This window comes from Branchiostoma belcheri, unplaced genomic scaffold (assembly GCF_001625305.1).
Source record: "Branchiostoma belcheri isolate BF01 breed outbred unplaced genomic scaffold, Haploidv18h27 scaffold10, whole genome shotgun sequence".
Lineage (NCBI taxonomy): Eukaryota > Metazoa > Chordata > Leptocardii > Amphioxiformes > Branchiostomatidae > Branchiostoma > Branchiostoma belcheri.
The window spans coordinates 2,830,212-2,845,288 of NW_017802380.1; the positions used below are offsets into that span (position 1 = coordinate 2,830,212).

The 15,077-nt window shown below is 44.9% G+C and overlaps 4 protein-coding genes across 4 annotated transcripts in view; 3 read left to right on the forward strand and 1 right to left on the reverse strand.

The window, feature by feature from the left end:
• LOC109470062 (cyclic nucleotide-gated cation channel beta-1-like) overlaps window positions 1–15,077 on the reverse strand; it is a 55,923-nt gene that overhangs the window by 33,105 nt on the left and 7,741 nt on the right. The window lies entirely within an intron of this gene.
• Window positions 736–1,668, forward strand: LOC109471389 (protein BRICK1-like). Its single transcript, XM_019770680.1, has 3 exons — window positions 736–900; window positions 1,366–1,448; window positions 1,590–1,668. The coding sequence occupies exons 1-3, from the start codon at window positions 774–776 to the stop codon at window positions 1,614–1,616; spliced, it is 237 nt and encodes a 78-aa protein (XP_019626239.1). The 5' UTR covers window positions 736–773; the 3' UTR covers window positions 1,617–1,668.
• Window positions 1,771–2,734, forward strand: LOC109471122 (protein FAM204A-like). The gene has a single exon (XM_019770350.1). It carries the CDS (start codon window positions 1,910–1,912, stop codon window positions 2,546–2,548), a length of 639 nt encoding a protein of 212 aa, XP_019625909.1. The 5' UTR covers window positions 1,771–1,909; the 3' UTR covers window positions 2,549–2,734.
• On the forward strand, window positions 3,482–4,680 carry LOC109468960. The gene is made up of 3 exons (XM_019767340.1): window positions 3,482–3,580; window positions 3,992–4,104; window positions 4,440–4,680. The coding sequence occupies exons 1-3, from the start codon at window positions 3,482–3,484 to the stop codon at window positions 4,636–4,638; spliced, it is 411 nt and encodes a 136-aa protein (XP_019622899.1). The 3' UTR covers window positions 4,639–4,680.

A 15,077-nucleotide genomic window follows, 5' to 3' on the forward strand; every position in this document is an offset into this window, starting at 1 on the left:
AGTTTGTTCCAGTTCCGACGCTCCGATAACAGACGAGTGAAAAATCTGTGTGAATTCGACGCTTGTTCGGGGGTTGACGAGCGTGTCAAAAAACGCAGCTTTGATTTTGAAACAGCCGCTTTGGAGCCAGTCGCGTAATGGTAAAAAAGAAGACTTGTTTGGGACAGAAAAATAGTTGTAGATTGTTTTAGTCAAAATTTGTGTATTTTAAATACTAAGCCTGCCCCTCAGATTGACCGTTGTTAAATACTAGGTCGGAATTAGGGCACCCCTTTTGCGATAGAACGTTCCACCGGCAGAATGACGAAAAACCTGCCGTAAGTTTCGCGAACCCTTACGCTTGGGTGCAAGGCGCTGACCTGAAGTAAAATACACAGCTCTTTAGCTTTAAGCGTTGTTATCTTTATCTGTAAATATCAAAGCTCGTGTTGAGCGAGTTTTTGGTCAGACAAACCATTACCAAAGGCATGTGCGTTTGCATGGAACATAGGTCGGAATTAGGACCCCTCCCGTTAGGTGAAGACTTGGACGACACTAGCTGGCAAAACTGAAACAAAAGGGAATCCCAAAATCTCCGGCAAATTATAGGTCACTAAACAAAGAAAAATGACGCATAAATATTTCCCTGAAAACGATTTCAACCCAGGAGTTTTTCATCACAAGAAATCCATAACTTTGCAGGTTCTATTCAACAGGCCCGCCAGGTGAGCCTATGACGTCACCCTCGGAGACCGCTCGGCAATGTTCGGTAAAACTCGGAAAAGGAAATCAAGATGGCTGGCGGAAGAGACACTGGAAGTGCGGTACAGAGACAAATTCAGCAGGACTGGGCCAACAGAGAGTACATAGAAGTCATCACTGCTAGTATAAAGAAGATAACAGACTTCCTGAATGCGTTTGGTGGGTATACTCCGCTGTTCTTTGCGTATTGTGTTCAGGAGAGAGGGTTTTGTTTTGCCACACCTTGCCCCCCTCCCCAAGCTCCTTCTCCGATTTCCGTGGGTAATTTTTGGTCCAAAAAATGGATTTGTTTGACAGATATAACATACAGGGACTTGTGAAATCGATTCAGATATGTAGGCTTAGACATTTTCGCCATGAGGGAACGCTACTAGTTCTTAAGGAAGAATCTTGGCAAAAAATAGGCTCACAAATTATCCAGATCTGATAATTATTATCGTGTAATAATCTGTCAGGGACTGGTTGTAGTCTTGAGTTTTGTAGTTTTGACCTCTCGTACCTTCCATAATACCCTGCGAAGGGTATCTGTATCTGTAGGGTAGCACCAGTATTCTGTAGATGTAGATGTACATAACATGAATGAATTTTGTCCTAATATAATTTACTTGATCCATCCCTCCCCAGACATGTCCTGCCGCTCCAGGCTTGCCATGCTGAATGAGAAACTGACATCCTTGGAGAGACGCATCGAGTATATCGAAGCCCGGGTGAGTCTGAGACTCTGACATATGTTTAAGACATTGATTTATAATAAAATTGGATATGGTTGACTGTAGTCTGTAGTTGGGATTATGCTATTATTGAAGTTTATTCTATAGTACACAATAAAATCTGTGTTTCCTCTCCAGGTCACAAAGGGCGAGACTCTGACTTAAGTATTCTGTGAAGAGAGTGATGCAGGGACAGTGGACGTGATCATCAGGACAAGAAAAGTATAACATAAAAAGGACTGGGACTTCTTATATTCTAAAAGAAACAGTAAAGGAAAGCGGAGAACTTGTAGATATCTCTCTTGATGAGACAGAAGAATTCAGTGTAAGGTGACTAAGTTCACATGTTAATTTGAGTGCCACTAAACATCTCTTTGGGTTTGTATATTTGTATATTTCTTATAACAATCAAGTATTGTTTAATTAAGCAATAGTTGTACAAGTGCACAGGTGTGGGTATGGAGGGGGTGTTACCAGCAGATCTACTTGCTGTAGCTAGCGACATTTCAAGCGATGAGGTGGAATCAGATGAGAGCAGTGACTCCTCAGATGCAGAGAGTCCACAGGACAAACCGACCAACGAGAAAACAGCTGACCAAGTCCGTTCAGAGAGGTGGAAGAAGTTTAGCCAAATAGACAGCGAGAGAGTGGCTGTTGTGAAGAAAATGAAACGGCGGCGTGGTGGCAGACGTCACCGAAAGCGCCAGAAGACTGCTACACCTCACAGTGATGCACAGTCATATAACAGCGTACCACCTCCAACCTGCGAACCCAAACCTGACCCACTCCAGCCCCTGAAGCCCTACATGGACCTCCCCAAACCACCGCAAAGCAGCGGGGCGACTCCTGTGCCCAAGAGCGGCCTGGAAGAAAAGATTGAGCAGGCGATTGCAGATGGGAAGATTGGCGAGGCAGAAGAACTGAATGAGAAGCTTGCGGAACGGGAGATGGCAGTACGTATCACCGAGGCGGTACGGGCGCGCGAGTGGAAGGAAGACAAGGACGTGGATGTCAAGAAACGCGGGCACAAAAAGAAGAAGCAGCTGGGTTGGATGTTTGAAGCCAAACAGAGATGGGAGACCAAGGGCAACATGTAGTCTTGTTTATACAGCTTGGTTATATGATGTTAACATCATGAAGTGATCATGTAGTGGTGAAGTATGTATTTGAATATGATTAATTTTGTGTGTTTAGTAAATAAACTTATCACAAACTATAAATTACAAAGTGCTCTATGTGGAACTTACTGTATTTTTTTACTACATCATATGCATAGCGTAAACGGTTTACAAATAACTACATCCCCTCCCCTCCCCTCCCCCAGTCACTGAGTAGGTACCCTCTCACACCAGCACCAGACAGACAGTACTCAGTGCTCCATTGTATTAACCAGTGTACTGAATTGGTTGTGCATGTTTTAGAGAGAGAGAAAGGTTCGCCTTACGGAACAAAATACATACACATCTAGATGATGTCTGTGTGATTATGATTTCAGTTGACATTTGCAAAACATTCCATGTGTTCGTAGTAAGCTGTCAAGGCCCTTCAGTATTGTCCAGAGCCATTTTAAGCCACACCATAAATAAGTCCCCGGCCTGACACCGTTTACGCTAAGTGCCAAGCAATGCTGACGGAAACTGCCATCCTGCTATAGGCAGGCCGGATTTAAACCACAAGACGAAACCCAGCCGTCAGTACAAGACGCATATACAGTCACCTTTCCGGCATTTCAAGAATGGACGTCTTTAATTTTCGATGATCCCGAAGATGAGGTATGTCACGAATAAAGTATTTCTCGAGATCTGTTGAGGTGAAAAGGATTTCTGTAGGCCTGCATGTTTTGTGCTTGTGATAACTAGGTTGCGCAGACATTTATGTATTGCCTAAGCTCAGTGACGCAGAGTAAAAAGGAGCAATTTGCTTCAAATGTTGCAGCTGTGGCCAAGAGAGACTGATAAAGTCAGGATACGGACGTTCATTTTCAGTGCAGATTGTCTCAGGGCCCGGCCTTGTCACATTCATCCTACACGATGGTTGTACGATCGCAAACTGAGGGCATTCTTGGGATAGTCGTGGATGTGTCGTACCAATTTCGGCAGTCTTGCTGCCGAAAAGACTCTAAGATCCATGTTGGTGGTTGGTACTGTCACAGCCTAGCTGTTTGAAAAACCCTCCAACATGTACATCAACATTCCAGGACGACCTAGATGAATGAGGCCGCACCGTAACTCATTATAGTGATATAGTCGTGGTGATATGGACCTTCATGTCCCATACGTTGTTTGGGGCCATCAGGTGCACCTTACACTACCGCAGAAGTTGTACAATGTACATTTTGCCAAGGAGGTTTAAATGCTTGATTGTGCGTGTATTTATTTACAAGTGTAGCCTGGATACCAGACTGTTGTCAGGGCTAGTACATAGGGATGTTTGTGGTGGCCTTTGGGACGTGTTAGCCCTGGAGCCGCTGAGTAGGTAGCCTGTATACTAGCCCTGGCAACAGTCTGGAACCCAGGCTATTCCGCTGTGACCATTCACAGGAGAAGGTCCGCCAGCGCGCCCTGGCCCGAGGGGCGGCGGTGCAGAAGGTCGCGGCAGAAATCGAAGGGGAGTGCGAGGAACTTCGCAGGTCACTGGTCAAGATAGAACGCCGGTAAGAAACACAACAACATTATATCCAACGGATGATTCGTCATGCTATTTCGTGTTATTGCATTAAAGAGCTTTGAGTGACGCTTAGTATTGTGCATTAAACGGGAAGGCAGAGCGTGAGAGATTTTTGATAAGGGATGATTGTCTTGCGATACTAGTCCAGCACCGTTTAGTCTATTGCCATTTGGGTGTGATTTTCTTATTGAATGATGCTTTGGATTCAGTTAAGAGGTTATACAGGTATGGATGAGAACTTTCTTGGATTCTCGCGCAGACCTTCCCTTTTCTCATCAGTGGTCAATTTTCATAAATCTGTGACTCTAACACCGACCACAGGTACGCCCTGCTGTGTGAGCGGAGGCACGAGAAGGTCCGGCGGGAGTTCGAGAGGCGCCGCCGCCGCCGACAGTCCATCCTGTGGCCCGGGTCGGACTCCAGGGAGTGGCATCGACTCATGTGGACCATCACCGCGCTGTGTGTGGGGTTCCACCTAGCGACAGCCACAGTGCATGCAGCGTCTCTCTGGATGCTGTGATACGGAGAGTACATTTTTGCACCAAAAATTGAAATACTATTTGAAACTAGAAGTTTCAAACATACAAGGCGGCCAGCCTTGTATGTTTGATTGGCCGTGGAAGAAAAGAAACTACCTCCCCGCGACCGGACTCCCTTGGCCAATTTTACTCTCTTTTTTGCCGAATTCTACGATCCGTATTCCCGTAGAAAGGCCTCGTGGAGGCTACATCAAAATGAGCAGAGCAAATTGCAGTTCTGGAGGAGGACTACAGAGGTCGCTCGCGAAACGTTTGACTTTTTTCCATAACCATCTCTCGTACTCTGCTGTACTGTTGTACGTGTGATCTTACAAGCATTAACGGTTTGGTGTAACGCTTGCTTCAATCCAACACATACAAACAGGCAACATGGGTTTCCTGTGATAGGAGTACAGAAGCAATAGTTATTATATTACAGTAAATGCGGTCGGATCAGGAATCGGTTTAGATTCTGAGGGGCAAGCGATTTGAAGCAGTAACCCTTGGTTCCGTCTATCAATTTCTCCGTATCTTCTAATCCTATACATATTTATGACATTAAAAGCTTATTGATATATGGATACAATCTTTTCTATATATGTACATATACATGTACAATATGGTTTTAAAGATATACGTTAGTTTGACGTATGTTCTGAAAACACGTTGCTTCCTCGTGAGTGGGACGCACATGGAAGTTCACGTAGTCCCAAATGTGCGTCAAGGCATAGAATCATCGCCAAGACTTGAAGTCACGTTGATGACAAGGTGAACATTATAACCGATCATTCTGCCTAAGTGTATCATAAATATGAATTAGGGCCGGCGAAAATAAAGCCGACAACATCAAATGACAAAATAGCGCGGAGACGCCAATTCAATCAGCTGCTTTTTGAACTAGTTTTCCCCCGGGTACGGATGTAGCGGTGCGTGCGTGTGTGCTATTAATGGCCACAGGGATCAAAGCTGAGACATGGTTGTGACGTGTTCACGCCGGGTTTAGTTAGTTTTGCAGGTATAATTGGCCATCTTGTTTCCCATGGAGACCGGAACAGCGAGGCCGCAAGAAATGCTATGTTATGAAAGACACCCACACACAGAATCTGGGTCTCTCTCCTGAAAGGCACAAAACGGGTAGCCTCTACAAAGCTCCGGGAAGTGGCTGGAAAGAGTAGAAATTGGCCAGAAAGACAGATAACATACCAGGGGAGTTGATCCGCTGGAGAGTAAATTTTGACGCTCCCGGAGCCTGGTAGGGGCTAAAAAACGCCACCCCTATAGAACGATGTGCAAAATGTCTGCATGTACCACGACAACAAATTGGGGGTAACAGGGAATCCACGCAAATCAGAAAAGACCGACCCCAAATGATGTCGGGTAGGTTTTTGTAGCCACCGCATGACCTTATAGATACTGTTTACTAGTATATAAACACTCCTGCATAGAGCAGTCGATACATATTTCATTGTACCGAAGATGTGTACAACAAGTCGGGCTTTACGAATGCATTCCCCTGTTCTTGGTACAGTTAACACTCGCTTTATAAACCCTTGACCCCTGATTTCAAGACAATATTTGTACTATTTTATCCAAAATGTTGATCCAGCCTTCATCTGAGCATGGAACGTGTCCCCAGGCCCCGCTAAAGTAGTCTGGTTTGTCTCTTATCGACGCTTCCTCGTGTTCTGAAAAATAGAGGACCCTGAAAAAGACGCCCCATGGGGATCTGACGTCCTCAATGAATATCCCAGTTGGTGGCCTGTTCTTATTCTGGTAAGTAAATGCACTTTTTTCCGCGGTTAGTTAATATAAGGTCATGTGTGTAACGCCGCCCCAGGTCCAACGGAAAGTCTTTCAGCACCAAGGAAGGGATAGTTTTGGGCCGTCCACTTGTTATCGGGTCTTCGCTCTGGACTCTTGGAGCATATGCAGGTGTTTCGTATGACTTTAACTTGTGCCATGTTGTGGTATAGTATAGGCCTATCAAGTATCATCAACGTTTTGATGCTGTAAATCCTCTTAATCACCAACATGGCTTCTGGGTGTTCAAATTATAATTATTATGACGTCAATAAAAACCTCTATAGGGTGATTTTCTTTAAACTAGTTTAGTCTACGGATGAACATTTAGTCTAAGGTATGAACATTCAATGAGCATACAAAATGAATATGTACATCGAGTGGAAAAAATTCAAGCCGTATAAGGCAGATTCAGCCACAATTGACATCGCATTCAAGCATACATACATATAACAACACATATAGCCAGATATTCCTAGTTACAAAATATCGCGAGTACGTCTGTAACCTTTCACTTTGACGTCTTAATTAATCAACAAAAGTGCAGCCCATCCACGTGGCTTCACAAACCACAGTCGCGGAAGAGCCCTCTTTTGAAAAACCGTGCAGTCAATCCGCGTGACTTCACACACTCGGAAGAGGAAGAGCCCTCTATTGAAGGAAAAAAAAGCTGGTTTTGTCACCAGCCTGTTGCCACGTGCCGGCGTGCGTCATTACCTGTTCAGAGCGGCACGAGAGTGCACGTCGGGACGTCATCGCGCCGCTATCCCGTCCAAACAAGTGCGGATCCCGCCACACGTTGCCAGCGGACACGTGACGCCGTGACGTTAACAGGCCTTTCAACCGGGGGAGAAAACACCCGGTAACGACGTACTTCTCCTGAACTCAAGAGGCTGGATTCGTAACCTCGGCAAAGGGCTGTCTAATTATCATTCTTTGTGAGAAAGAAGTACAGTAGTAGTGGTGATAGAATAACAGTGAATGGTCAACAAAAGTAACAACGAAAATCCAAATGTCGACAGCGAACAAACCGGCATGTTTGACAACTCAGAATCAGATTTACGAAGAGCGAATTTTCAGCAGATGTTTGGACAGTAAATATTGCAACGGTTTCAGACTGGGCCGTTTATCTGACACTCAATCATATTCTGAGAAAAACAGGAAAACATTAAGACGTTGTGAAAATGTTTCATCCAAACATCTGCTTGGAGATTGGATATACTGTAAATTCATTTATTTTCGGGGACTTAATTTAAGGACGGAAGAGTTTGCAGTGTTTTAAATACGCTGTTGAACCAATTGTCTAGTACAGTAGCAATTGGAAACGCGTCATGAAGAGGTCACTAGCCACGAAAATCGCGAAAATAAAACTACAACGACCTTTTGAATCACAGCACTGAGGAGACAGTAGCCTGCGGAGATACTGTAATTCACTTTATGTTCACAGTAGCAAAAGTTCACAGTTGCGGCAGGTGCAGAACAAGAAAGTCGGCGAATTATTTGTTAAGGCTAGGGTAAAGATAAGTTCTCGGTACAGAATTGACCACGAAAACCGCCAACGTGCAACATAAACGTACCTGACATCACCTCAATTATCCCTTGACCTCGTAAAAAAGTAAAAGTACATGGAATAGGAAATGGTTAGGGTTTATGCCAATAGATGCAATGTAAGTATTTGATGTCTATTGTACAGTGAAAAAATCAGTAACGTTAGTTCCTTTTCTGTTGGGAGGATATATAACGTTATCATAAACACATCCCCACGTCATCGCCGCCGTCCGACACGTCCCTGTGTTTCACCAGGGAGCCCCTGTCAGATGGTAATCTGTTCCCAACAGTAGCGGAGTGTCCGCTGACGTAGATCGGCTTTGTTCCCTGACGTACACCGCACTAATCGCGCGGCCGATCTGCCCATTCCCGTGTCTCAGGCCAATCATCGAACGTCGCTACGTTCTCTTCCTCCGCTCCAGGACGTAAACATGTTCCAACTTAAGGGGATCGTCCGGCAAAGGTCTACGTTGTTGCCAAAACGAAGTTGTGTCGTTAGGACAGCTGAGGGGTGGAGTTGAAGGCTCGCATTTTCGGTCAAGGACGCCGTTGTCAAGCCAAATAAATGATCCTGCCAAATATATTACTCCGACTCTACTTATGGGTTTCCAATACACCTGAGACAAGGGGTGTGAGGGGGTTAATCATGATGTGGGAGACTAAATCATAACTCTAAACACTAGCCCTGAACAATGATCCCAACCCCAACCCTAACCCTAGCCCTAAACACCAGACCTCTCACGTATGTGGCAGCTCAAGGATATGGCTCTACACCGGATCACCTCTTACCGATAAGTGTGTTGGGTTCGTTTACAACCAAAGCTCCCGCATTCGAGGGATCGCCGGTTTTACGGCCTCATCCGAAAGGACGAATGCAACCCCATAATCCTGCCTAGGGGTGGATTAATGAGGTCGGCTTCATCCGCAAAACGACCTTTGCACACAATCACAGTAAAACAGTTTCAAGGTTGAAATATCATTGCGAATTTTTAACGTTTTAGACAAAATCCAAACCGAAGTAACCCCCTGCTATATCAGAATCGTGACCAAAGCAATAAAACAAAACAACAGGCGGTCCGCGTTATTTTCGCGTCTTCTGAATAATCATATTGGCTCTGACGCAAACGGACGTTGTGGCCAGGTCGGCCATATTTGGATATCCCTTTGCGTTGCCATGACGACCGGTGTTTCGCGTGCGTCACTTTCTCGTGTTTCTAATTACTCCCGTTCGAGACGAGTTGTTTTGATATCATCCGCAGCTCGAGGTTTGGCAGACAGAACTGTCGTACCCTCAGGGTTTTGGCTTTCATTTCTGGTGAAATAATTTCCTGTGAGGAAATCAAAGATGAGCGACGGAGAGGAAAAAAATAACTGATGGATAAGGATGTAGTGAGATTGAAGAAAGTGTTGACGTGTTTATGCGTAATGTATACGTGGGGAGCAAAGTACAATCAAGAATTATAGATGCAGTCATCTTTTTTTTTCATTAAAATGAAAGAAATTAATGCAAATGGCACGAAGACTAAAAAACAAACGTTCATCGCCACCTATACCTCCAGTGGTATTTTTGACCCTGCACAGAGCGCACTTGTTATTTAAAACATTCATGATGTGGACACTGAGAGCGCTAAAAAATATGCTTCAGACTGTCACCTCCTGAAACTTTGCACAACAGTAGTCTCTATCACACTCCAGAGGTTGGAAGAATTGTGCCAAATTTGCAAAACTGACTGGATTATAGTATGTCACAGGTAACAGTCGGCCGGTAGGGTACAATTGTAAAGTTTTAAGCTTGTATATATGCACACCTTTGGCTGGCTAACTCCTCTGATCCTTTTTTGCCAAATTTCTATCATTTTTCTATATTTCTATTTCAGTCGGCCAGTAGGGTACAATTTTCAAGCTTTAAGCTTGTACACCCTTGGTTGGCTAACTCCTCTGGTCTTTTTTCTTTGCTCAATTTCTACTACATGTACTAGTATTTCCAACACCCCATTGGATCTAGTGTAATACAGATGGAGTAGAGCCGGATAACAGTGACACTGTAGAGGTGCGGAGTAGTAAATCAGTGCCCTGACGTGATCCTGGCACGTGGGACCTCGCGAGTCACGAGGGTTCATAACAAGTATTTATTTCAGCGCTTCTCCGAAAAGAGGAAGTCGCACGCGGGCTCGTGACAAGATAGGGTGTCGAAAGGTTCGTTCACCCTAAGCTTTGTCACATTTCATTGGGCTAAACCAAGTAGATGTTGAGCAGGTTGTTGTTCTACTTTCCATTTATTGTTTAAATGGGTGAAACCTTGCGTTAAGTGTTCCTAAAACCAGCAAGTTGCTAAATCTTGCTAGCGACGAACTTCGCGCTAGCTGCTATACCTCGGAAGATTTACATGTATCTTAACTTGGTGCCCTGTATATGGAATATTGGATTTTATTATCAGTAATTAAACACCTTAATACAAAATATAGATAACACTACCTTCTATCTTTTTGTTCTCCCTGCAAACTTTGCCCGGAGCCTGTGCAATTGTTTGCCGCTGGCAGGACTCTTAGCCCGAGGTTTACAATTTCCTGAGTGCTCGGAACCGTTCATGTAGCATAGAATGTAAATATCTGGCGGGGAATCCAGGTACCAAAACATCCCACGGCGGTTTCTCAGAAGACGTGGCTAAACTGTCGAGCTTGCATGCATTCTCAACACCCATCAGAGTTCTACCCTGAAGTTATTTTCTGGTTCATCACCAGTCAAAACAGCCAACAAGAAGCCATAGGCGACAATTCTCCGTGAAGTTTTATATATTTCAACAAAATCCCAAGCGTCAACGCCAGACCTACTGTGCAGACATTATAATTAGGCAACGGTTAATACCACGCTCGTCCCCAGCGCCCGTGGAGAAGCCATAGGTTATAGATCGTGGCTTAGCCCAGGCTATGGAAAATAAACTTTCTTTAATGCAAATCTGTCGTTTTTGTTTTCTTTGCGCTATCTAAAGGGTTAGGATAACCTACTCTACTCTGGCGGTATTGTCGTGCGCGCTCGCTAGTACGTAACGTTACACGGCCATCTGAATACATGTACACTGCATTCTTTCTACTATCGGGACCTAAAACAAGACGCAAGATTCCTATTTTGGGGTATAAAATGCTGTCACAATGGTAATATATACCAAATGAAACGGACCTTTACAAAGTACCTCATTTGGTGACGCTATGAGGGTGTACCGTTATCCCTCTACATTTGCCCAGAAGGGAGTTAGTCGCGGAAGGAACTTAGCCACGGAGGGAGTTTTGGCATTCTCCGCCCGCGCCACAAACTCTCGTCCCCAGGACAGTTCACTCTGCTACCCAGCATGCTTTGCGCAAAATGCGTTCTCGGCCCCAGGACACAAATACACGCTAATGCTTCCGCACTGTGTTGCTCTGGGGACCCCGCCGCGCGCCCAGATGTGGATTTAATTATAGCGCGCTAGCGGACGCTGCGGAGGAGCGTGGGTTAATACAATGAGGGCGCGTCACAAGCATAAAACATACAAAGAGCTAAATCCATTACTGCTCCCAGGGCGTGTAAAGATACTGTGCTTCAAGTTCTAACTTCATTTTAATTACACACACACAATCATTGCATTCACATAAAGATCGGACTATCATGGTCGTGTCTAGTAACAAAGACAGCCCCACCGTCTTACGGTGCCTGTACCTAATTAAGCGCGCCTGGAACAAGCCAAATTCCAGCAACAGTGGCGGTAAGCACCGCGAGTGTTACTACCGCCGGCCAGATAACCAGGATATCTCTGCTTACAGTACCTCTGCTACCAGACAACTGCCTAAACCTACGGTCTATTCCACAGGATTGTAAAAGTAGGGATGTTTCGAAAATAACCATTTACTCCAATATCAAAACAGCTACGGTAAAAATAAAAAGACGTGCATCATCCCGGACATAATGCAACACCACATGCGAAATTACACAGATATGCGACGTACGGCAGAATGCGTTTTGGCTGCGAACATCTTCCAAAAAACTTGGCATCTCTTAACCATGGGCAAAAACATCTGGAACCACTTATAAAAACCACCCCGTATCTGCATGAACTTTTACCTCCCCCCCCCCGCTATTCCAAACAACGCGTTTTTCTGGACCGTTCCAATTCGCCTCGTAATTGTAGGGGTGCGTCTGCGATATTACATTGACCGCGAAAGCAGCAACGGCAAAAATACACATTCGTGCATCAACACGGGCATGCCCGCAGACGGCGTATAAAATTGCGTGCCGATTACACGAAGAGAACCCAGTGTTTTGACTGCGAACATGAAAAATCAGCCGATTACAACACTCCGTCCGGAGGTCCTGACCTCCTTCACGGAGTAACAAACAAAACCTCGTCAGATACTTGTTGTGTAGTCGGGCGGGCGTTAGTGTAAAGTTCTATACTTGGCTGCTTGACAAAATCTGAGAGTATATGGGCTTTCTTGAATCGGCTTATTACTTCGCTGTATGGACCTATATCCAGCCTCGAAGAATAGGGCACTGACCTTCTTACGTACGTAAACGGAAATTTGCTTCCAAACCGCTAGTCTCGGCGAAGGGTTTTTGAAATTCTGCCATAAAAGTCGTATGGTACAGGCCGGTACAAGTATGGAAGCTACGTTGCAGTGCACCATAAGAGTGGCGGCGGCCTGAGGCCAAGTCAGGCAAGTGTGCTACCGGGCGGCCAAACATCTATTTACTCACTCATGTTGTGCGGTATTTGCCAATCCCCTGTATGCTGCGCCCGAGATATTCCTAGAAAAAGATAAACTATTCAAGCTGTTTCACCACAAGAGTACCGGTGTTGGTGAAGGGTGCTTCCGGTAGGCTAGAAATCTCCTCACGATTTGCACAGTACGCTCATTTACAAATATCCCCAATTCATCAAGAAATGCAGTATAGGAATTTCATGCGCCTAAAAAATACATTACATGATGAATTCTGAGTGTTCTGTCATCAAGCACAGGAGAGAAGTGGAGGTGGTGCAAAGTATCCACCAGGGTAACAAGGTGGGGTGAAAAATAGCAAAATTTAGCCAAATGATTTGGGAAGAACGATTTGCCTACTCTCCAAGCAGAGGTTGTGGGGGAATGATCGTTACCTTAGTTATACATGGCCGTTTTTTTTCTCCTGATCCTACGGTGGCAAAGCAGTATCCATCAGCTCATTAGCTCTGGCCAATGGATATTGCCTTGCCACTAGGATCTGCTTGGAGATTAGGCTAGTGCTGCAAGTATTAGCTTCACCACACTTCAGAGGGGGGCGTATCTCTCAAGGTTGAGTGGCGACAGGCCCTCAGCTGCAGTCGGCAAACATTTGCGCCCCTCCCCCCGCGTTGTTGACTGACAGGCGGCTTCAGCCTGGTGCATGTTTGTCCCCGGTGTGTACAGGAGACACACATGACCCGGACTTGACCCCGCATCCGGCGGCGCCCAGGCAACTTCCGGCGGGTTGAAGCACCGGGCGTGTTGGCGGTTAAACTGTACTCTCCAAGCAGAGGTTTGGGTTTATTTTTGGCGTGTGTTTAATCTTTTATCGCGCTTCTTTTTTTTTTTTGCACTGGAATGATCTTTCTTTGATGACGAAAAAATACCAGTGCAAAAGAGAAAGCCCGATTAAGAAGCTTAGAAACACGCCAAAAATAAGCCTACCCAAACCTCTGCTTGGAGAGTAGGTTAACTGGATCCGCGTCGGGTTAGGAAAAAACAAAATGGTGTTTATCACTCAGCAGACCGCGCTAATAGCCTTTCTTCGCGCTACCGGGGATGTTTAGGGGTTTGCCTCATTGAAGGGCTTTCAGAAAGAGAAAAACATAACTTTAGCACCTTTTGGCCTCATAAAAAAACAGAATTTTCGTTACGTACTACCATATCAAGCTCAAGGTCAGCGTGCATTGTTGACTGTGAAAACGGTAGTTTGACATCGCTACAAGCGGTTTCATATCTCCGGATACAATGTTATAGGCTGGTATGTACGCGAAGCCACAGGTTTATTCGCAGCGACGATTAGTTAGAGTAAATATTTCAGTTAAAACAAGTAATAGCGTTTAAAAATAACTACCACTATGTACTTGCTCATACGATATTTAGTTTGCTGATGTAGATCTAGGTAGCAACAGGTCGGTTGGCTCTCCCAGTACGTTAGTAATGAGTCTGGTGTTGGGTGAATATCAGAATGGTTACCGGAGAGTTCACGCCTGCTGCGGCAGGTTACAGACCTACCCAGCCTGCTATTTTAAGGACTATCAAGTTCGGTGTCATTATCCCCGTTTCCGCTGGCTTTCGTCCCGACAAGCAGGCCACGGTATCTCAATCTGGGTGTTGTCGTTTTATCGATGCCAGTGTTGATTTTTTGTGGAGTTGCACGAGCAATTTGATACAGAGGAAAAATGTGAATGTTCGGTAGAAAGCAGTATTTCAAAGAGGGGGGCCACTGTAAACAAAATTACGCTAAATATTGCCTGCATATTATCAAGTTATATCTAAACCGCACAAGTGTTAAAAGTACTAGTACTCTCACACCACACTACATCGTCTCTTGTAGAGTAGTGTGGTCTCCTAAAAAGTAATAGAAGTAACCATGCTTTTATCTTTTAGAATTGTTTTTGCAATACATTTATCATTATGCAATCGTGCCCTACATCTTGTGAGAGAGCACACATATGTTCGCTCCTTCCACGCCTCTGACATATTGACAGTATGTATTATTTCTGGGTGTGCCATTTTTAGTACGGTACACTCAGATAGACTTGCCTTTTGTGTGATATGACTTGTGCAATCGTCGATGTCATTGAGTATTTATTTTGGGAGGAGAGCATGTCTGACAACACCCACATTTTATAAATGGGAAAACATTCGTAGCAGAGTTGTCCCCCTCCCAACAGCTACTCAAGTAGCAAACTTTCTGCCACAAAATGTTGTATGGAACTTCCTGTGCCACAAGTGGTCGATAGTGTGCAAACATCGCTTCACCATAACAATTAAACAGTTCGATAAGTTTGGCTGGGGAACAACAAAAACATTTCTCACAAACGTTCTGTTGCTCAAGAATACAAACATCTTGTACACAT